Raw genomic sequence first — 24820 nt, forward strand, 5'->3', positions numbered from 1 at the left:
GAAACCCCACTGAAAGACATCTGTAATATCCCTGTCAAATCTGAAATTAAATATCTGGGTATCCATTTATCCAAAGACCAAAAACAGAGCCAACTTCTGAATGTAGAAAATAAAATAAAAGAAGGCAAGTCACGACTAAACTTATGGTTGCAGAGGGACTTATCAATACTAGGACGGATCTACCTAACTAAGATGGAATGCTTATCTAGATGTATCTACCCGGCTTATTCCAATGCCATTCCAAAAAGATTAATTAAATCTATCAACCAAATCAACCTAAATTTCATTTGGAGAAATAGACCACATTATATGAAGAAAAGCAGTATGGTTAAAGACGCAAAAGATGGGGGTCTCAAAGTTATTGATTTTGACTGTCTAAATGGGACCATAAAAATAAATTGGTTAAAATCTTGGATCAAACACAGCAACTCCTTTTGGTTTTGTATTCCAAGGTCCTTGTTCAAGAAAATTGGAGGATTGGATTTTCTTCTTAGAGCGGACTTTAATGTTGACAAATTGCCAATAACACTATCAGAGTTTCACAAACAAATCCTCTTGTACTGGAAAATGTTATATGTGCATAACTTCTCACCCCACACAACTGTTCTCTGGAACAACAGATATATTCTGCACCGCAGCAAATCTTTGTTCTTTGAAGACTGGTATGGGAGAAATATATGGTCCATAGTAGATTTAATGGATGCCAACGGAGCCTTTTATAATTATAAACAATTTTGCATTAAACATCATTTCAAACCTTTAGAGTCAGACTTTAACAAATTACATAGAGCACTACCCCAGGAATTTGTTTTTTTAATCAAAAATACTTTGGCATATCATCCAATTCACCCACAATTAGCTACTCTGTCAATTCAAGGGATTAACATTATGGATAGGAAATGCACTAACCATTTTATCAGAAACTGTTTTAATGAATACCTTTACCCTGAAAGACAAAATAAAAATAACATCCTACAAAAATTTGATAAAAGCTCAATAACTAAACTAAGAACAATGTATCTAGCACTTCCTATACCCCCAAAGGTGAAAGAAACACACTTCAAAATAATGAACAACATTTACCCCTCTAAAGAATTATTGAGACTTCGCTTTGGTATAGATGATAACACATGTACGTTCTGTGAAAATGACATTGAAACTACGGACCATGTTTTCTTCTCATGTTCAGTGGTGCAAACATTTTGGAGTGATTTGCATAGGTGGATTAAACAACAACAATTTTCATTCCCAACCGTTATTTCCAGGGACGATATCACTTTTGGTCTAATATTGCAAAGTAAAACTGATGAGCTCTGTATTAATACGATTGTATGTCTAGCTAAATTTTTCATTCATAAATGTAGAATTGTCAAATCATCTCCCGAACTTGTTGTTTTTTTAAACGAGTTTAAGCTATATATAAAATCATTAAAGTTTCTGAAAAGTTCTAAAGCACAAAAAATATATGATACCCTAAAACGCTTCCCTACAGAAGTAAACAGCTAAAACAAAGACTGAATTCTCCCCTCATGTTATACTTTCTTATTTTCCTTTACCTATATTATTGTTTATATTTTAAAATTATCCTTATAAATTTCTATTTTATTTATTTATTTGATTTTATGTCTTTGATGTTTATGTTAACAGCCCTCTATAGCAAGTCTATGTTATAGATATATTTCAATCTGTGTGAAGAGTTGTTCCCCCTGGCTATATTTTCTATGTAACCTAACTTGAAGAAACGAAATCTATGCAGCCATGTTTGTCTGTAAATTTTGAAGTTTTCAATAAAAAAAAAAAAAAAAAAAAATAATAAAAAAAAAAAAGAAGAAGAAGAAGAAGAAGAAGAAGAAGAAGAAGAAGAAGAAGAAGAAGAAGAAGAAGAAGAAGAAGAAGAAGAAGAAGAAGAAGAAGAAGAAGAAGAAGAAGAAGAAGAAGAAGAAGAAGAAGAAGAAGAAGAAGAAGAAGAAGAAGAAGAAGAAGAAGAAGAAGAAGAAGAAGAAGAAGAAGAAGAAGAAGAAGAAGAAGAAGAAGAAGAAGAAGAAGAAGAAGAAGAAGAAGAAGAATTTCCAATATGGCTATCCTTGATGTGGGCGGGGCTTGCCTTCCCGCAGGCTGCAGCGGGATGCTTCTCCGAAAAGTGGGCTTTAAGACACTGTTGTCGATGGCAGCTAACCGTTTGTTTTTTTATTCAGATAGAGGTTGTCTCCAGAGCTCTCTTTTCATAAATAATAATAATAATAACATATATATATAATAATAATAACAAGATTAAGGCCAGACTGTTGAACTTTTTAATCAGTGAAGCTAAACTGGCTATTTATTTGTCCCGTAGAGACAGACTGCAGGAGAGACCTCACCTTGACGCCGTGGCTCTGTGGAAGTGCAACCTTAAAGCCAGGATCAGGCTGGAGTTTCACTTCCATAGAGCCACACAGAACATTGAGGATTTTATTCAGTTGTGGGGTTTTAAAAACATTTTATGTACTGTGTCAGATGATGGAGAACTGCATTTTAACAAGCTCCTTATTTAATGATTTTTAACTGACACTTGTTTTACTATAATAGGGATTTTAACTGACACTTGTTTTACGTCAATTGTATATATGTTGTGTATTTGTGTGAATTGTGTAAATAAAGTGTTGTTAAAAGTAAAAAAAAAAGTCATAAATAATGCAGATACACAGCATTCAGAAGAATTTTTTTATCTACCTGTGAATTTTGTGTGTTTGAGGGGGATTGTTAAACGGGAAGGAGATTTTTTGGGTGAGGATTTGACCATGATAAAAGTACCAAGATGGATATTGTTTAAGGATATATCCATTTTCACTTGTATTTCTATAGTTTTTTGTTTGTTTGTTAGTTGTGGGTTGTTGTTTTTTTTACCCCTAATTTGTTTATTTTGACACTCTAATGCTTAGAATGTTGTAAATCACTGCATCGTCATATATGAAAACTGTGGTGTGATTGGTTCGATCAGTTTAGAAACGGTTCGGGATTGGTTGTAAAGTTTAAGGTGGGTGGGACTTGTCGCTAAAAATTGAGCGCTCCATCGACAACTTTTTTGTACTTACTGAGCAATTTAAGATATTAGCTGTAAACGACCAGAAGATGGCGACACAACACAATACTCTGATCAGAGAGGAAGCTCCATGTACAAAAAAAAGAACCTTAAGCAACTGAGTTGTAGAATCATTAATAATTGCAAGAAAGAATACCATATCTTTACAACAGTATACATTTGATAAAGCATGCAAGCATATCTCACAAGCATGGGAAAATTTAGTATCATTCTAATTAGTCTAAAAAGGTATATACATTCTTAAAATAAACCTTTTCCCCTCATGTAAGAAAAAGAAAAAAAATATTATGAAGCCTAATTTTTGCAAGCATAATGGGCTTACGGTTGAACAGCACTTCCCTTGCACCTTTTGTTGTTGTTTTTTCTGCAATAACATTAAAGATATTTGAATCTAAAACATATCAAACTAATCATACAAGACAACATTATGCAGTCATGCTATTAAGATTCTATCAACTCATAACAGTTTAATATTTTCTCAAACAGTATTGTCAATCCACCTGGCCTTCGCATATCTAATTGTAGTCCCCCATAATCTCCTTTCCCCATTTATCATTTATGATTAATGAAGTTTATGTTCAACATGATGATAAGCATAACTAACTTCTCCTCTGTGTCACATTTTTCCTCAGTGATTAATAGCTTGTCTAGGCAGGGACAAGTGAAGAGCTCTCCTGAGCAATAAAGTCATGCCTGTATTTATCATCTTTGTTGAAAACTAATGCTTAAACCTTTATGTTTTTTGTTTTCCTAACTTTCTATTATAGGTCAAATGATTAGTAAGTGTGAAGTCTGAGAGAAGTGGGTGTTTGCTCATGATTAGATGAGAACAATCCTGCACAGCAGATGGCCAATATTGCACAGAGTGCATCCACACCCTGATAAAAAAAACTTCTGACAAATAATGATATACAGTATGTAATGACCTAATCAAACATGGAAATACTTTTTTGTAAGTCTGCATTTTATGCTAACCTCCAATAATCATTTTTGCACAGCTACACAGTAAACCAGTTTGCTTTAAAAAAATCTTTCCTGCCTTCTTCACATCGAAGCATTTGCTCATCATATGCTAGCTGTTTAAAGATCCCCACCGGCAGATATCTCAAATTAAATCTGATCCAATTACAGGAGCGACAACTTACAATAGTTCCCTTAACACCTTCACTGGAATCTGTGTAAATGACTGTCAAGATCTAATTGGATGTGATGTACAGTGTCTCCTACCATGGCAACAGTAACTGAATTCCCTTTTCAAAATTAATCAGTGATGAAAGTTTCAGTTATTGTATAAAGAAAAAGTATAAACAGAAAACAGAACGTGTCATTTTAAAACTTGACTGTTTGGATCGCTGTGGGGAGTCGTGTTCAGCGTCTCAGATCTAAACCACGCAGAACAACCAACAGAGTTTTAAACACAAACAAAAGCAGGATACAGTGAGTTTTTCCTTTTCCACAAGTGATGTGTCCTCACTGTCTCTCTTCACAGGCCAGACATATCACAGATACATAAAGTCTGGCAAACAACTTACTACTAACCGCTGGAACCACAAAGATGCACAAAGATTGTGATTTATGCAGAGAAACACAAAACAATACTCCGTCTGCCTCTGATTCACTTCCACAGATAACACAGACAATTCACACTACCAGAGAACATTTCAAATTCTTTGAAGGTTTTTACTGTGAGAGGGGATTCATATAAATTGTGCTTAATTGGCAGGTGATATCTTGAAATGTTTAGGGGTTAAGAAATCCAGGAAAAAGCACAAAATCTTTTTTTTTAATCTCTGCTGAAAGCCTAATACCAAGAAGGAACTGTTTATCTAACTTCACTTTATTTGTGCAAAGCAAAACACAGAAGTTTTATGTTTTTTTTCGATAACTCTTGTTTCTACAGTAATTAGGAGTTTTCACCAATAAATGCAAAAAATAAATAAATATTTCGAATCAGGTCAGTTTTGAAAATCCAAGTGGTTTTACAAAGAATAGATTTTAGAGAGCAATGGCATAATGTACTCAAATATATTTCTCCACAATTTTATTTTTCTTTTGCTTTGCATCTGAAGCTGCAGTTAAAAATGTTACACACATATCTCCTGTGTGTCAGTATGCGGTTTTACACTGACACAGGATCTGAGTTAACAGCATGCTCCTTTTTGAGCTGAGAATAGCTAAGGTGACAGATAACAAACACAGTGTTACCCCCCTCACCTACTGCTCTACCCCCATCACAAACAATGAGGTGTCATCCAGATGACATATCTGCCAGTAAGGGTGGAGGACAGGGGCGTTGCTAGGCACAAAGCTTTACTGGGGCACTGGCCCCCTAGTGCATATGCCCCTCCTTCCATACATAAATACAGACAAGCACACTGCCCCACCCTGATACATTCCTACCAAAATTACCAGTTGAGATATTAATGAGTATAAGAGCATATTTGTTTTAACAAATATGAACATTTTCAACATTGCAGCTATAAAAAATAAGACATCAACAACTTTGACAAAAAAAAAGTTTCCTTATACACATTCTGAAGTAATCATTAATTCCTAGGTTACAAAGTTTTAGTTCGGGGGAAATTTTAACTCATCCTGAGCTAAGTTTTCCTTTTATTTTTTTAGCATTAAAGTGTACCTCCTATTTATCATTTTTGCAAAGCGGTCAATCACTAGACTGTGACTCAGCTTAGAAAGTTCTTCCTTTTCAACTGATAAAATAGCAAGATGATGGAGCCTATCTTGTCCCATTGTGCACCTCAGCCAAGTGTGGAACCTTCTCAACACACTGAATGACCTTTCACAACTCCAGCTGTAGACTGGGATTGTGAGGGAGATCTGGATGACCTGCATTAGTGTTGGGAATATGATGTTATCAAGCAAGTTGAAAACACACTGCATATCCTTGATAACAAGGCTTTCTTTTTTAACCAGGAAAAGCTCAAACCATTTTGAATTAAATGAACGTTTTTTTACTCCAAATTTGTGCTGGGGATGGTGGGACAACTTCACTTGTTTAGGACCATCATGCTTTCTTCCTAAGTCACTAATGTCCCCTTCTTGTTTGTGGAAGCTGGTTGTTGCATCCTCATCACCTTCATGGTCCTGTCTCTCCTGTCCTTCACCTGTCTCTTGCCTGTCAGTCTCGCCTCCTCCTCCCTTTGTTTTACTGCTTCCCTGTCTCTGCTTCGTGTGAGGAATTTCCTGATATCCATCTACAAACCAATGCAGTAATTTTCAGATAGCGATAGTAGCCTATAAATCATGTGGTTTCACTGGGGAAATAATAAAATTGACAGGTAAGAAACATTACCAGAACTAAAAATGCGTCGTGGCCGCACAGTGTCCCATCCAAAACAGTTGAGAGCAGCGTGTTAATTTACCTGCAGTTCATGCAGTGACATGCGCTGACGTGGGGGCGCTATTACATCCTCAATTTGGAGTTACCAACACACTTGCTGCGCATTTGATGAGAAATATACGTCTCCTTCCGTTGGAAATATCTAAATTGATGCAGTAAAAAAATGTAATACTGTTGCAAATATTCATGAGATTTATACTGGGGCACAGCTCATTTATACTGGGGCACGTGCCCCAGTAAATGGGGTCTGGCGACGCCGATGGTGGAGGAAGAGACCTGTGTCTGTCACCACATTGCTTCCAAAGGTCCTTCTTTTTTGGTAGCATAAATTTAAATCCTCTCAGTTTACTTTTTGTTGGATGCAATATATTCATTGCCTTCCAAAGACTCGTAAATAGATATATTTTCAGCTATTAGCTTTGGTAAAACTCAAAACACAAGGGAAGAATTTTGGTGTTAGTAGAACACCAAAAAATTACATACCATGGAAACACCATCACCAAGGTGAAACATGGTGGCCAAGTCATGCTATGGGGGATGCCTTCCTACCATCAACATGAGCAACTGGACAGGATGGATGGTGGGATGAAGGTTCATGTTAACGATCACCACATTAAATCAAAAACTACTGTATAATGTATTAGTTTAGGTCACATCTTATTATGGCTCAGTTAGGGCTACAGTATATCTAACTGAGGATCTGTGATCATCTATTTAGAAATAGATTGAGCCACTTTGTAAGGAAGATTGAGCAGAATATTCAATATCTAGATGTGAATAGGCTTATGTAGTATACAACCCACACTTGATGTAGGTATTGATAGTAAAGGCAGAAACGATCTTCTGTAGTGGTCTGTCTTGCACCAGATCTGAGGAAGACTCTGACTCAAGACACTCTGCTGTAGTTTAACGAGCTTATAAAGAGGATGCTCACTATAAAGTTCTTCACTTATAACTCTTCTTTGTTAAATCATAGCTAGAGGTTCAGTGGAGCTCTTTGAACACAGCAGACCTTTATCGTTATCTATTTCCTGCACTTGGGAGATTTTCATTTGCTTTTGTAGCATTACAATTTTACACTTCTTTGTGTTGACCTCCCTCATGAAATCCTTGTGGCAGTGTATAGAGAAAGCTTTTACTGAACCATTTTATTATAAGAATGATATTTTCATAATTAACAACAGCTATGACCTGATCGTGGTAAATTCAATAAAAAGAATGCATGCGAAAGTGATGCATTTGATAAGAGTGGGCTGCTTGAAATGTTGGTAAGTGATGCACCATGTCCTCTGAGGTGCAGGAGGGGACTTTGGGTGGATGGAAGGAGGGTTGGGTGATGTGAACAGGCTCACGTGATGATTTTTAAATTCCTGTTTCCCTGCAGCGCAGTTTGTCAGCTCTGTGTGTGTGTGTGATGCCTTGCTGCTCGTACGCATGTCTGTTGATTCCTGCCACAGAAGGACCTGCCTGAGACCTTCCAGCTCCGCTCATCATCATTATGTTCTCCTAGTCCGAGGCTCTTTGTTTTTCCCGCTGAAGCCTTTCAGTGGACTCGTAGCCGAAGAAGAAAGGAAGACCAGAGAGAAAAAAAAAAACATGCAATAGAGCTGTGCGCGCGCTGATATCAGGGCAGCGGGAATACAATAGCGAAAACCTCTCTTTGCTTTTTTAGAGGCCACAAGAAGGAGGAAAAAAGGAAACGCGCTGAAGCTCTGCAAGCCGACAGTAAAGCCTCGACTATCGGGGGTCTCACCCTGAAGCCTAAGGAGCCATGTCATCCACGAAAATCAAGAAGGATAAGGAGATCATATCGGAGTATGAGACCCAAGTGAAAGGTGCGTCAGGATCTTTGATCATGTTTGTTTTTTTCCCCATAATAATCCAAAGTGTCTCCACCTTTGTACTGCAGAGCAGAGCAGAGCCTCCAGTCAGGTGGCAGGTAATCACTGACAGCCACTGGATGGACTGACATGTGTTTTCACTTATAGATCAGAGTCTCCTGCTTTCATTAATTCGCCTGTTGGGTGTGTGTGTGTGTGTGGGTACATTTGTTAGTGGGTTGAAGGTGGCCTTGTTACTGGGTGTGTGTGAGAATCACTGCAGAATGCTGATCTGGTTTGCATTCTTTATTCTATGAGTCTGATTGGCTTGTTGTTCTGGCTGGTATAATAGTGCATGCACATTATTACAATCTGCATGCACTATTTAGAGGTTAAAGGGTTGAATATCATTTGGTAGGGTTACCTCCATCCTAATACTCCATTGAGATTCCAAATAAAGGAACTGACTGGTGGTCATTTTTATTGGTTGACTGGTGTTTACTGTTGATGTATGGAGCACTGCCCCTGCCCTGTTTGTTACTGCACATTACCAGGCATCATGTCTGGAAAAAAATGGTATCTGCAATTATCTTTCAGTAATAAGAAGCGATTAATTTGACTGAGATGTTTACGTTTTTCTCATCTATAGCTGAAATGAGTTGACTACACTTTGTTCTCAAGTGGAACACATATAAATCCATAAAGCAGTTTTGAAATATAGATGCTGAGCTAGTTTGTTAAGCAGCAGCCTGCAGGCTAGTTACCACAATAGATACGCTGACAAATAAACCAGCTAAAAACAGTTAGGTTAGCCTTCGATTTAAGCCCGTTTTGTGGGTTCCATGACCAAGACCACTGAGAATTTACACAGACATCAGTTAGGTTTGCATTTAAAAAGAAAAATAGGGATAATTTAGGAATCAATCATCAAATTTATTTAGTTTTGTTGTTATTATGTTTTTATTTTTTTTGCACAAACTCAGCGATGCAAGATATTGGAATTTTGACTGACATCTCATATAATTTTATAACTAAACAGATGTTTTGGTTTTTTTTTGTTGCTTTTTTACTGTATCTCAGTAATTGAAAGTGGTGGAATGGCCAATGTTTGGTAATCAGTTTTTTCTACCGATACTGATAGAAAACAAAGGCTAACAAAACTGATATTTATTTTTGGATAACACTGTTATCTACAATGGCCAATGGTGCAAATAGCATAGTCTGCTGCAAGCAGTAGCCTACATTACAAATGCAAACACCAAAAACAAACCATACATTAAAAAACCCCGCAACCTCAGAAAATGAGACGGAAGCATAAGGGAAATTGCTGCATGGCAAAAACAAATTAGGCTAGTAAATAAGCATATTTATCCACACTGACATGGTGTTCTATGATATTGTAAAGAGTAACTCTATATAAAAAAAACATAAAAAATATACCTCTTTTTTTCATCCATCTTACTTCTGCACATCCTGTTAAAGGGGTTCATCCAAGAAGTGCTGATTGGTAAGGGCTCTTACCAAGAAGTGAAACATTGATTACCATGTTTAGTGCCATCCAAATTGTGCAAGCAGTAAGAGAGGAGGTAAGAAAAAGAAGCAGGAGACTTCCTATCAATAAAACATTTAGCGTAGCCCTCCTGACGTTTCTATCCAATGCATAGAAGCTATATGGTTGCCCACAATCCACTGCCTGGGAGGACGTAGAGCAACAGCCCACATAATCTTTTTTCAAGACCTTTATGGGCAACAGTGGCATCAGACGAATAGGTTTGCCCTGAAACCTAAAGGTTGTTGGTTCGAGCCCTGTCTCTGGCTTTTAGTGTTGTTGTGTCCTTGAGCAAAACACTTCACCCGCACCACCTTCAGATCAGATGGTGGTATCATCCTCACTTCTGTCAGTGCGCCCCAGGGCAGCTGTGGCTCCAATATAGCTTACCATTAGCGTGAATGGGTGAATGAATGAATGTAGTGCAAAGCGCTCTTGTCACACAGGCCATTTACCATGTAACGTGTTACACATGAAAATATATGCAATTGTTAAAATTAGCAAATATAACATACACTCACTGGTCACTTTATTAGGTACACCTGTCAACTGCTCGTTAACACTTAATTTCTAATAATCACATGGCGGCAACTCAGTGCATTTAGGCATGTAGACATGGTCAAGACAATCTCCTGCAGTTCAAACCGAGCATCAGTATGGGGAAGAAAGGTGATTTGACTGACTTTGAACGTGGCATGATTGTTGGTGCCAGAAGGGCTAGTCTGAGTATTTCAGAAACTGCTGATTTACTGGGATTTTCACGAACAACCATCTCTAGGGTTTACAGAGAATGGTCCGAAAAAGAAAAAACATCCAGTGTGCGGCAGCTCTGTGGGCGGAAATGCCTTGTTGATGCCAGAGGTCAGAGGAGAATGGCCAGACTGGTTCAAGCTGATAGAAGGGCAACAGTGACTCAAATAACCACCCGTTACAACCAAGGTGGGCAGAAGAGCATCTCTGAACGCACAGTACGTTGAACTTTGAGGCAGATGGGCTACAGCAGCAGAAGACCACACCGGGTGCCACTCCTTTCAGCTAAGAACAGGAAACTGAGGCTACAATTTGCACAAGCTCATCGAAATTGGACAATAGAAGATTGGAAAAACGTTGCTTGGTCTGATGAGTCTCGATTTCTGCTGCGACATTCGGATGGCAGGGTCAGAATTTGGCATCTACAACATGAAAGCATGGATCCATCCTGCCTTGTATCAATGGTTCAGGCTGCTGGTGGTGGTGTCATGGTGTGGGGAATATTTTCTTGGCACTCTTTGGGCCCCTTGGTACCAATTGAGCATCGTTGCAACGCCACAGCCTACCTGAGTATTGTTGCTGACCATGTCCATCCCTTTATGACCACAATGTACCCGACTTCTGATGGCTACTTTCAGCAGGATAATGCGCCATGTCATAAAGCTGGAATCATCTCAGACTGGTTTCTTGAACATGACAATGAGTTCACTGTACTCAAATGGCCTCCACAGTCACCAGATCTCAATCCAATAGAGCATCTTTGGGATGTGGTGGAACGGGAGATTCTTATCATGGATGTGCAGCCGACAAATCTGCGGCAACTGTGTGATGCCATCATGTCAATATGGACCAAACTCCCTGAGGAATGCTTCCACCACCTTGTTGAATCTATGCCACGAAGAATTTAGGCAGTTCTGAAGGCAAAAGGGGGTCCAACCCATTACTAGCATGGGGTACCTAATAAAGTGGCCGGTGAGTGTATACTTCAACATAATAATAGTTATTTTTAATCAAATAAACTAAATCTAAACACCAGCATTCATTTTACAGAAATAGGTTCAATAAATAGCAATTAAAGAGATAAGAAATGATTGATAGGACACAAAATGGATGTCAAATGTCAGTAAAGTGTGATATAAAAGCTAGACTATGTATACAACTACATTATTTACACTATTTACAATGAGGCAAAGAGAACTTGCAACTAGAGCAGATCACCTGTCTTCGCCTGGCACAACTCCTGCACATATCTTTGCCTCTATGCTGTATGTTTTTGAGGTACACTATAGGTGCAGCTTCTCTGCACCTGCAGTGCCTCCTTTTTTTAATTTACTGCTTGCTTTTCCTACATGCTTTTTCCACATGCCTTGAAGGCTGTCTACCCTCCATAAAAAAACCCAGCAATGGGACTTCTTAGGATTCCACAAACCATCTCCTTCGCCATCTGATCTGTGATACACCTTGTGTTATCATAATAACCGTATGCACAGATTTGCTGTCGGTCTATCAGTAGTGTTTGAACCTATCTGCAGAGCTCTGAGAATGTCAAGATTTTTGCATGACTTTAATTGATAAATAATCAGCACTGCATATCAGCATTTCAAAACCCTTGTGAACAGCAGCTTCACTTGTTGATTGGTTGAAGGTCGCAACTTAGACAATTTCATTTCAACTGCACAGTCTTCCTAGATAGTTAACAAGCTGAACAACAATCCACAAAGTCCTTCACCCATTTACACCATCACTAAGAAGGAAGCTTGGGAAGCCTCCCTTTTGACATCAGGTGTACAGGAGGTAGTTCACTACATCTGTCATATTATAAAGTTGAAATGAATGATTAAACTAATGTTGTCATATGGAAATTCAACCTTTACTTACATTATTAGAAACCTGCTGATAAAGCCAACATACCGCCTATAGTTAGTCCAGCGAAAAGCCCCCCGAGGTGAGCGGGGGACTGTTAGAGGACATAAGGCATCTTGTTTCCCTCGGGACGTCCTACTTAAGCTGCAATTAGGGCTGAAACAATTAATCTGATTAATAGTGATAAATTGATTGTTGAAATAATTGTCAACTAATTTAGTAATTGATTAATCAAGTATAGAGAATCTAAGACATATCTTTAGCTGAAAGAGCAACCCACTCAAAGCAGATATTATAACAAAATTGTAAAAAGTCTTAAACATTTTTGCATTCAATATGAGATATCTTTTATATATTTATATGCTCTATCAAGAATTCTTCAAAGGACAAAGTTTGAGCTTGACTATGTTTAAAATGTGTGTAAAATATCAATCTAATCGAATAAAAAAAACCAAAAAGACAGATTATTCAATTAGCAAAATAGTCATTAGTCTTTTTTCCAATCAAATTAATTTTCCAGTCCGGATTGTGCACACATCCAACATTCAATGACTTAATTTGTCGTATTTCTGTATTAAAATACAAATCTTGCAAATTTTATCTTAATAAAAATGTTTAGTGTGGCATGTTTGACATGCCCATAAGGTCCATGCGCCAAAATTATGTAATTTTGGGCTTCCATGCTCCTCGCCACGGCGTTCTGTGGACAGAATTTCCGCACCACGCACCTCGGAAAAATTTGTAACTACGCGGACAGGTACATGCGGCAAACATGGCGCTTGAGCAGTTCGAGTGCCTCAAAAGTAAACATCTAGAGACATCCTGTGATTTAGCTCATAAAAAATATCAGCGTTATCAAAAGATTGTGGAAAAAACCATTGAAAGAAATGACTATTGCTCTCGGACGACACACAGGGTTTTGGAAAGTTTCATACAGCTGAGTTTTCTACTTCCTAGTATTGTGTGGTGATGTCACGCCATAGATTGTATCTCGTAATAACAAAAAATTCTGGTTAAAATGAAAAAAATAAATGGTCTTTCTTATGTGAGGGTTTTCTGGTTAAAAAGAGAAAGTATCTTCTTAGATTGATATAGCTGTCTCGTAAGTTAAAGAAACGTTGTCATTCTATGAAGATGCATCTGAATAATAGTTTTAAATCTTCTACTTTTCTAAGTGTTCTGCACTTCCATACAACCAATCAATGCTTGCATTGAAATAAACAGTTAGACACTGCAGGGGTTTTAGTGACATTAAGCTAGTGTTGAATATTTACATTTGTGGGTGGGTTTGCAGATGCATTTTCTTTCATTACATTTGTATGTGGGCCTTGAAAGAAATCTCAAATTTTAAGAGTTAATATTGTAGCCAGATTTCACCCTTAACTGGAAATATGATCGAAGTTGGAAAATTTAGACTTTTTTCTTTGTCTTGTAAATACAATCTCTTGAGAAAGATTACTGTAAATATGTCACCATTCATCCAGTCCTTCTTTCTTTCTACCTTTCTCTGAGCCATTTCTGGTGACTCAGGTATGATTTATTCAACTCAGATGCAGTATTATAGAGGCTGAACTGCTCCCTTGTCACAGATATGGCCCCTGCTCGTGGCCTGTTTTAACTGTGGACGTTAATTTACGCAGACCGCTGCTTGGTTCTCATTCACAGCTGGTGTATTTCACATAGCCTTCGGACACAGAGATTGCTCTCACTCACAACAGCCACCACCTCACAAACACAAAGACAACGAGCCCGAGCAGGCAGTGAGTGAGACATAATGATATTCAGATTGGAAATTGCACCTGTCTCATTGTGAGTTATTACTTTATGGTTAATGTGCAGTCAACATGGCAGATGGGGCCATTTCATCCAAGTGTCACTGATTAGGTCATAACAAGACGGCAGGGTTGCTTTATTATGTATGAGCTTTAATAGACAAGTGACAGAAAAATGGCTGGTTTCAGCTTAACCAACAAAGGATAAACAACTGATAGTGCATTTGTCAATGATACATAATAAGCTGAAGATGACATGAAATGTAAACCCTCCCTTATAGAGGTAAAACCCACTGTGCTAAAATGTTAACCTCCAGCCATTGATGAATTCCTGCTGACCCCTGAGAACTGCTGCCAAAGCTGAGACCTCTTAAGGACCATGGGTGAGGGTGTTCACTTTGTGCAAGCTGTTCAGCTGGCTGATCTTTCATTTGCATGTCAATAGAGGAGGGCTCCACAGAGAGAGAGAGAGAGTCGCTGAGGAGTCTGGACTCTGTTTTGTTGCTAACCACCATGTGGTTGCTGGACTGCAGCACTGCCTCCCCCTTTTCGCCAAGTTTTGCAGGCAGCTTGTGAAGTGGGCTCAACTAATAGCAGCTGCTTGACATTTACGATAAAATCTGTGGCCATAAAGCTATGCTCCCTCATTAATATATATATATATATATATATATATATATATATATATATATATACACATATGTGCTTTAGAATGTTTTTGAAAAAAAAAAAAAAAAACGGGCAGCGGAGGATAGAGGGGATATTTCACTAAGCTTTCAACTAAAACAGTCAATTACTTGAAGTCTTGTTGATGACAGTATTTGCTTTTATTGAAACGGTTTATTTTTTGGGTCTTTTTTTCCTTTTTTGGGAGCACTTTAAATTGACTTAATTAAATGTTGGATCTGTTGGCTGCGTTTTTTGAGTCCCACACAGCAATTAATCACTGATTCCACTAAATGGAGTTCAGTAAAGCTTTGCCCTTACTGTTTCATCATGAAAACAGTAGGGCTTAAAGTGATGTTGTTCCTTGGTATATGCTTTACATGAAAAGGGGATATGATCTACTTTCTCAAATTGTTCAATTTAAAACTGCAGAATCTCATACTTACTTTTTGTTAAAATAATTTAAACTTGTTAAAATATTCATATCACTTTTTTTTTTTTTTTTTTTTTTTACTAACAATGAATCATGATTTTTAAATATACAGTATATCTCCCTATAAATCCAGATGAAACTAACCCATTACATAGATTACAGGGATGTCTTGAAGGCATAGAAACCTGGATGACTCATAACTTACTGCTCCTGAATGCAGACAAATCAGTAGTCTTTGAAAAAGAAGCCGTTTAGTTGATCTCAAACAATAAAGTAAAAAATCTTGGTTTTATATATGATCAGCACCTGTCATTTAAATCCCTTTAATATCAGGAAATCCACAAACTAATCCAAGCTAATCCAAGATGCTGCAGCCAGAGTCCTGAGTAAAATTAAAAAGAGATATAATATTTCTCCTATCCTAGATTCTCTTCATTTGCTAAGTAGTTAGAGCAGTGTGCTTGTGCCCTGAGAAGGTTGCAAGTACCTGGTTCCATCCCCACAGCCAGCACTCTGGGTCCTTGAGCAAGATCCTTAACCCCACACTGGTCCCCGGGCGCAACACAATGGCATCCCGCTGCTCCCCAAGGAGATGCCATCTTACATCAGAGATATGATTGTTCCTTATGTTCCTAATAGAGGAATTCACTCTCAATCTGCAAGTTTACTAGTGGTTCCTAGAATTTCTAAAAGTAGAATGGGAGCCAGTTCTATTTGTTATCAGGCTCCTCCTTTGTGGAACCAACTAAGAGTTTTAGTGCGTGAGGCAGACACCCTGTCTACTTTTAAGGGTAGGCTTAAAACTTTACTTTTTGATTAAGCTTATAGTTTGAGTGATTCGGGTTATCCTGTGCTATCTCTATAGTTATTCTGCTATAAGCTTAGACTGATGGAGGACATGGGGTCCCCTTTTTCTTAATTCTGCATAATTTTTTCTCTATTCTCCCATTCGGCTATATCTGTTGGTGTAACCGCAAAATTTATGCTCGCTCTGCTTTTACTCATCATAGCAGCTTCATCTGGTCTGTTCTCCCGGAGAGAAATGTCAGCTGTGCTACTGCCATCCATGTCTTTGTTAGATATTGAAACTTGGCCTGTTTTTCACTGTAGTCCTATTTCTCTGACTGACTAACTGCATGTGCTGTCTTTCATCCTCTGACCCGGGAGCTGGCTCGGAGCTCGTCTGCCTGGCTGTGTTTTTCCTGATTGGGGCCCTCTGTGGAGCTAGTTAACAGTTCCTTTTTATTTACCTCTTCTTTTTCTATGTTCATTTCTGTCTCCTTGAACCCCAGTTGGCTCGGCACATGGCCAATCACACTGAGCCTTGTTCTGCCGGAGGTTTCTTCCTGTTAAAATTGAGTTTTTCCTCTCCACTGTCGCTACAATCATGCTTGTTGTGATGACTTTCTGAACAGTCTATAAGTCGATGCAATCAGCTGGTTTTCCTTAGATAGAAAACTGAACCAATCTGATTGTATGATCTGGTTGGCTCTGTAAAGTGTGTTGAGATGACATGTAAATTGCCACTAAATGAATAAACTAAATTGAATTGAACTGAGACTGATACAATTGTGAACACACACTCTTTCACCTCAAATTAAATTAAACATTAATAATAATGTATGTCTGTATTATATGTAGGGTGGATATAGTAATATCCAGTTTGTGTTGATGCACGTGTTTCTGGTCTGTCACATGCTTCCAGCTGAAGCCCTGTGCTGAAGGCCGCAAAGAGGCGATAGGGCCAGAGGCTGCTGTTGAATGGGATTCCTAGTAGCAGCGCACCACCGGTATGTGGGGTTCTCAGTGGCTATGACAGAAATAATATTTGAAGACAGGTCTCAGCGGCTATGAGAGAAATAATATTTGAAGACAGGTCTCAGCGGCTATGAGAGAAATAATATTTGAAGACAGGATGGTAATCTGGATGAACTGACTGCACTGTCATGTTTTCAGGTGGATTTTTTCACTTTAAAATTGATTCAAAATACTTTTTACCCACTGATCACAGCAAATATAGCTGCCATTGTTACGGGCAAAGAAAGGATAGGGTAGCTCCGCCCAACGTGCATCAGACCCACTTTTTCCACCGCGCAGCCAGAGCAGCAGAGATGCTTCAGCCGCGCATCAGAACTAAACTTGTACAAGCATCAAAAATGAAGCACTTGGCGCGTTTTTGCTGTTCTTGCTGCTTTAGGTGTGAACGTAGCATAACAGTGGCTAGCTTCCAGCCATGGCGTCCTGCACGGGCATTGGGGGGTGGATTCATTCATGTGTCAGGGTACGTGCACAGGGGGAGGGACTAGCAGATGACCATGATTGACGTGTCAGGAACCAATAGTTTAAAAACGGACCATGTTTTGTGATTGTTGGAGGTTACTCATTGATTTCACACGGTAGCGGGACCATTTATTTCAGTTTCACTTCCAGACCTTATATTTGACTGCTTGCTATGCGACTGTGGGGAGATCTTCAAGCCCCATGGTAAAAAATGCCTCAGAAAAGATCTCCTACTGCACTTTAAAAAATTGTGTGGACTAGATAAAGTCAAATATTTATTCATTTATTACTAAGTGGCCTCAATGAGCTTTTAAAGGTTACAGAAAGCTTTAAAAAATGAAACATTTTGCAACACATTTGTAGAAGAGCTTTTAAGATTAACCAAAGCTTCATCTTGCCTTCATTAGACATGTCTACGTAATGTGGGCATGAATGTAGGCTATGTATATTATTAGTGTAAATGTAGGCTAAATTTTTTTTTATCTAAGCTTATCCAACAACATTTATGCTAGGATTTTAATTTGAATTTTCCTTTGTATTAAAATAATTTATTACTAAAATGTTAATCATAGCAGCAGTTAAATGCTACTGTTTGTGGTCCTTGAATTTGAGAGAACTGGTTCTGAAAGTCCTTGAAAAGATGATGTTGATGTTTGATCTCATACTCTATATAGGTTTGGGCAGCCTGTAGAAAGTATAAGGAGCTATGATACTCTGTTCAAAACAGATAGGGAGGAAGAAATATGTGTAATTTAATGGTTCATGGTGCATCATGTAAAGAAAGCGTCATGACAAGCTACCAGTGATTAATAACAGAGATGGTGCAGGCAGCTTATTAAAGCAACCTGTACAGAACTGTTCTTATGGCATTTTTTAACAGGAAACTGCCACACCAGTAACATTTACAAACAATCATAATGCACAATCTAATGTTTTAAGAATATCAATAATATTCCAGGTCAAATTCCCCTTTTGACTCTTCACTAAATCGTTAATTGGTCTGAAACATAAAGAAAGCATAATTTATTCTTATTGTCTCATTATCATGTATCTTCAAACACCAGTCCTTACGCCATCAGTAAGGTCATATGTGCAAATAGCTTTTAAATATATGCATCACTAATGCATCAGGCCCTAGGGGTGTCATTTTTTTGCAGCAACATGCCATATGCCGCTGCATTGCAGAGGAAGAAATCCGTGCAGAATACTATCCAGTGTGGATGTTTCTTGTTCAGATGAAATTAGTCACATTTGTAGCATTATTTTTAGTGCAGTGCAAAAATTTTAATCAACACTTTCTATGTAGTTACAGCTACAAATCATCCAGGGTACAGTATGTTTCTATAAGATTTGTACATCTACTGACTAATATTTTGACCCGTTCTGCTTTTTAACTGACCAAAACTCAGATTGGATAGAGAGCTTATGTAAACATCAGTTTTCAAATTCTTAATTTGAGTTATTTCTGGGATTCACATGGACCATTTTAATAACTAATTCGCTTTGATCTTTTTGCTTGGGGTTGTTTTCCTGCTCAAAGGTGATGCTCTACCCCAGTCTTGAGTCTTATGAAGCCTCCTACTGGTCTTCTGCTCAGCATTTACCTGCATCAACCTTAACTTTTACCATAAACCACTTCTCTGTTCCCACATAGTGATCCATGTACTCACAACATTTTGAAGTGGAGATAAAATAGCAGACTTCGAACAGGAGTTCTTAAGTCTCTCTTTCAGTAGCAGCTGTCTTCCTGACACTCTCCCATAAAGGACAGATGCATGCACTGCATACTCCGTGTCTCCATACCTTGTCCAGAGTTAACATGGACCTCTTTGTTGTCTCTGGTTAATGGTTTTCTTTGTTGTCCTGTGAATTTAGGTGGATGAACATTCTTGGTAGGTCTGCAGCAGTGTCTTAATTTCATATTGACTAATTTGATATTGCTTTATTGGAAAACTGGGTTATTGTCTAACAAGCTTAATATTTGTCCAAAACTTTGTAATATTCATAATTCTGGTTGTTCCCTGATGGTATCTAATGAACCTCTAAGGCCTTCAGAGAACAGCTGCTTTCATACTGAAATTAATAAAATGTGTAAATGTTTGTCAAAACATGATAAAACATAAGCAATATGCATGGGTCATGAGTACCTTTGCAATGCATAACAGATTTGGTCCAATGACTGTTGAAACAAAGTTTTTGTGGTTGGATAGTTGTTGAGGAGTTGCCAGGCAGCATGAAGGTTGCTGTGCAGAATCAGGCAGAGGAGCTGATCACGCTGACTCATTTACTGTGGATTTTCAAGCTTCCTGCTTGTTGGGCAAACCTGCTGCAGACTAAGGGAACATTGGCAAATGAGATTTTATTAATTTGCTGTTAGGACATTAATCTTGAGTGGGACATCTTGTTTATTGTATGATCCAGGAATTTCCCCTTCTGTTGGGTCTGTTTTGGTCTCTGTGAAACTAGACTGAGTGGTTAAAAAGTGAAAAAGCTGCTTAGGTTGGATTATTAGATTCCTATTATTGATCACAAAAAACCATTTACTAAATGTACTTATCTACAATTGAAGATAAAATCAATAATGTTACAATGATTTGTTTTCATTGTCATTTGTTTTCATTCATTTTCAGTTTTTCTGTTTAAATCTTCAAAACTATAACTTTTTTAACCTAAAAGTGGCTAATTATGTGATAGGTTTGTAGATGTTGATGAACAAATACATTTTCAACATAGGAATAGGAAAATATCAAGTTCAGTTACTGTTTGTGGATAGATTCCACCTCACATCCCAGACACAGCACTAAAAACCCATTAATGAGTATTACATGGAGAAAGTTAAATTATCTGCTTTTGACCTCACAATAATATTGCAGCTGTAATAGGAGCAATTAATTCAGCAGTCAGAACCTCGTTGATAATTTCTCTTCTTGTACATGTTTGTGCTCATAGTCATTTTTCTCGGGTGGAACAATACACATCATCACACAAGTGGCTTTTTGGTGTTTTACAAGTTATAGTATACTTGCAAAAAATATGAGCAAGCCATATAAAACGCATAAACTTTAAAATAGGTGTTGGTCTGTACAAAATCGACTTTTCTTGTGTGAAAACAGCCTTTATAATTTTGAATAGAAAGGTATAATTTTTCTGAATTTATTTAACAGCAACAAACAGCAACATTTTTGTTGTAACTTTTAACATCTGCTAAAAGTTAAAGACATATTTTGATAGAATGGTTATAATCCCTTAATTTTATGTTGGATTGAAGATAATTTCTTCAATGTTTGTTGCATTTGATTGTAACAAAGCTAACTAGAAAAAATATTACTGTCATAGTCCTTAGACTATAACAATATCTTTAAACTGACTGATACCGTTAAACAAGGTATCAGTCAATAAAAAGCCTGATGTGTTATATTTTACCCACCTGGTACTCTGGGAAAACACACCCACCTTACCAGCAGCTAGTAGCTCTGCATTTTCTCTTTTCTGTCATATTGTTCTTCCCTTACTCACTCTTTGCAATGTTATTTTGCTACTAATATAAATAGTTAAAGACCATCAAAGACCTGATTTTTTTTTTCTCCCAGACTGACATGAAACTGTTTTTTGGCCAAGTCGATTAAATCTTTGGAAAAATGTCACAAAAAGTTGACTGGAGATAGTTTCTAACTGAAATAATTCGAATAAGTCTCATAACCTTATTTGAGAAACAGCTGAGTCACAACATGTTTGTGTGTACTGTATCAGCCCCCTCTGAACTTGAGTTTGAGTTGTACTTCAGAGACCAGAATCAGCTTTAATTTGTTTCTTTTAAAGCTCAGTGTGATGGATGCAGCTGTGGCCAGATTTAACAGAGACTTTTTGTGTCCATTTCACAAGTTTTCTGGATAGAATCAGTCTTTCATAAAACTGCAGATCTGTCAGGCTTTGTTTATCATTTGACAGTGTTTGAATATTTCTTCAATGCCTGTGTTGGCATTAATGAAGTTAACAAAGGCTCTATTTAAGCAAATGGCTTCACTCTCATGGTTCTGTAGTACCAGTCAGTGCAAACGTTTACTTCTCATTTAAGTCATTTAAATAGTTTGGAACAAATTTGAATCAGTCATTTTTTGTGGAAGTGTTGCTTTTAGCTCAGTCCACTAATAGTCTGCTGTGTACTGAAAAATAAAAAAAGAATATTACAAACACTTTTATATATTTGGAGTCTACATCTGTATTGGATCTGTAAAAACTGGTATCACATTCTCTCTATTTCTTTTATTTCTTTTATTGCCTTTTATTGTATTTTATACCAATTAATGTCTTAGTAAGCAAACTAAATAGCATTGATAATTATTGTTTGTCTGTGTTTATCTTTCACAAATATAACAGGAATCTTAAAATAAAATAAAAAAAGGAAAGTTGTGAAAGTGAGAGCTTCACTAAAAGCAGTGGTTTTCATCTGTGGTCCCCAGGACCCCCTGCCCTGCATGTTTTAGGTTTTTCCCTGCCGCCACATACCTTAAATAACTTAAATAAAGGGCCTCTTCAGCTCCTAAAACCTGTTGAAGGGGTATTGCAATCGTTTGACTCAGGTGGGCTGGAAGAATGGGTTCTGAATGGAACTGAGGACCCGAGTTGAAGACATCTAACTTGAAGGGTGTAGACAGACAATCATTTTCGGTTTAGTTAAGGCACCACAGAGATACATCAGCCAAAGAGTAAAAAAAATGTTTAAGCTGTTACAAACTTTTTTGTGGCTTGTGATTGGCACAGTAAATGAGGTAACAGCAATGGATAGCAGGGCCAGCAATGTTAGGATGTAATAGTGCATTTGGCTCCTTTTGAGCATCATTGAGAATGTGTGAGAATGAGAGGAGGGGTCAAATGCATAGGTGAATTTCTCTAATGTGAGCTCATTAAAGTTCAATAACAATAATAATTATTATTATGTTATCAAGTTGGCTAATGCATTTACCAAGAACATCACTAAATGCCTTTGGATCATGTGTTCCCGCTTATAAATTAAGGGAGCCAACCAAAAAGACTGCAAAACTGCTTGTGTAATAATGCTTTTCAAAACACAGGGGGAATGTTTTTAAAGAGAGCAAGAACACAGTGCTAATATCAGCAGAAAGCAGTGAGTTAAAGCAACATAAATGTGCCTCAGAGGCTTCTTAGAGCTGTATTTCTGTAGCTTTCCCCAGGAAAGGTTTTCCCTCTTTTTTTTTGTTTTGTTCCTTCTACTTCGAAGATAATAAAACTGCCCTTGACAACACCCTTGATTTGTTAAAATTGGAATCTTCTAAATTAACATACAGGTGTTGAAACCATAGCAACAGAGGAAACATGGTAAAAAAGGAGAAAACTGCTTAAAATCTGTCAAAGCTCTCTATCTGACAAAGTAATAAGCTAAGTGGTAATAATTCAAGATACAGAACAGCTAGATTAGGTCTATCTTGGGATGTCCCACAGAAGACTTTAGATAATTAAAAACTCCACCTATTTGCAGCTTACAAATCCCTCTTGTACACGACTGAGTATAGAATGGAATCAAAAACGGCAGAGTCTCAGAAGGATGAAACTGGAGTCTTATACTGTTTAGTTTTTTTTTGTTTTTAAGTAATTTTTTTTTTTTTTGCTTTGAGTTTGGTATTAATTGCAGTCTTTTTTTTAATCAAAACTTGTTGGGGGGGATAAACCTGAATGATCACCACTTTTCTATGTCCAGGATACTCCACTTCACACAGCATGCCACCTATCCATACTTTCCTCCCATAGGCTTCTCCCCTGAGACAAGTTTACGCCTATGTTGCCATGGAGACACATTGCAACCTGGATGCTGGATGCAGCAAATGATTAGAGCCTGGGTGGGATTCTTCAGATTCTCTCTGGATTTCCCCATGTATGGTTGTGAAATTATCTAATTATCAAAATTTACAACAAAGCAGTGTGTAAAACAGGGCAGTTATTTTATCATCTTATTTTTTTAAAGAAGGTTGTTATTCAAGCTTTTTTTTATATAGTATTGTTGCAGTTGATAACCTTTTCCTTGGTAATATCTGTTTTCAATACAAAGAGGAGCTTAGAAAAAAGCCTAGGGCTGGTCAACATAATGCACAACTGTCTGATCTGTTTTCTTTCTTTTTTCTTCAGCCCAGATTGATTTTTAGTTTAGCAGCAGAAAATCCTGTGGAAAATCCAATAAACCAGCTGATAATTAGGAGGACTAACACAGGAACTGACAGCTGACATCTTGCTCTACGACGCTCCAACTGTTCATCTCTACCCAGCTATTGATTGGGCTCAGCTAAAGTTCTCTTATCTCTGCGCACACGTGCTGCAGCAGCCTGGGCAAGAGCAGGGACCAGGACCAGGTCAGATGGAGACAAACGAAGAAACCTGCTGCGACATCAGCTGCACAGAGCCACAAATCCAAAATTGTGCTAATCACCAGAGGATTAAAATTGAATATAGGAGCAGAGGGATTTAAACAGCAAAGTGGGACTTTCATTCTGAGGCAGAGCGAGTGAATTGCAGTGCGGATAAGGGCTGCTTTCTTCTATGTGTACCCCTTTTCACAAGAATTTGCCTTTAAAGTGTAGAGTCGCTGGAGTTGGGGATTAGGTTGGAAAAATAAGGCTTCTAGTTTCTTTTGTCTGTTTTTTTTCCTTTGCTCCTGCAGCACTGTGACATGGTGACACTTTTGACTGCAGCTATCTTCAATAAGGAGATGCTTTCACCATCAGACTCTCTTATTTTCAATCCAAGCATTACTTCCACTCTACCTAACTGATTTTGAAAGAACAGCCTATATTGTCTATAAACAAGCAGGGAAAATCTTGTTTTTGTGCCCATGTTTACTAAATAAAAAACATAATAGCTTGGATTTTGAAATATGAACAGGTACTGATGCACTGTGAGCAAGAGTGGGTTTTAAAATGGTAGAAATTAAGTGCTCCTAAAAAACCTCCTGGTTTAATTATCTTTATCATATCAGTGATCTGGGGACCTATAGCGCATTTCAGAAATATTCTTACGCTTTCAAGGGTTTTTAATTTTCTGTGTCAGTCTAGCTCCAATTTATTTATTAGGATATGTTAAACTCAAAATTACTCATAATTATAATATAATAAAAGTATGTGTTGTTGAAAACAAGACATTAGTGCTGAAACAATCAGATTAGTCGTGATTAATCATTTATTGAAAAAACTGTCAACTAATTTAGTAATCAATTAATCGTTAACTGGAGTATATAG

General features: G+C 37.6%; 1 protein-coding gene across 2 annotated transcripts in view; it reads left to right on the top strand.

The window, feature by feature from the left end:
• The first annotated feature begins 7831 nt into the window (after nt 1-7831).
• Nucleotides 7832-24820, top strand: part of srgap3 (SLIT-ROBO Rho GTPase activating protein 3) — an 89428-nt gene continuing 72439 nt past the window's right edge. Inside the window, exon 1 of one of the 2 annotated variants that reach the window (XM_038279970.1) lies at nt 7832-8278. In XM_038279970.1, coding sequence (XP_038135898.1) covers nt 8215-8278 — 64 coding nt within the window. In that variant the 5' untranslated portion in view covers nt 7832-8214. The remainder of the gene's footprint in view (nt 8279-24820) is intronic. The other variant, XM_038279971.1, reaches the window with a different exon arrangement.

Source organism: Cyprinodon tularosa, unplaced genomic scaffold (genome assembly GCF_016077235.1).
Source record: "Cyprinodon tularosa strain WSP-4 unplaced genomic scaffold, ASM1607723v1 ctg154, whole genome shotgun sequence".
Lineage (NCBI taxonomy): Eukaryota > Metazoa > Chordata > Actinopteri > Cyprinodontiformes > Cyprinodontidae > Cyprinodon > Cyprinodon tularosa.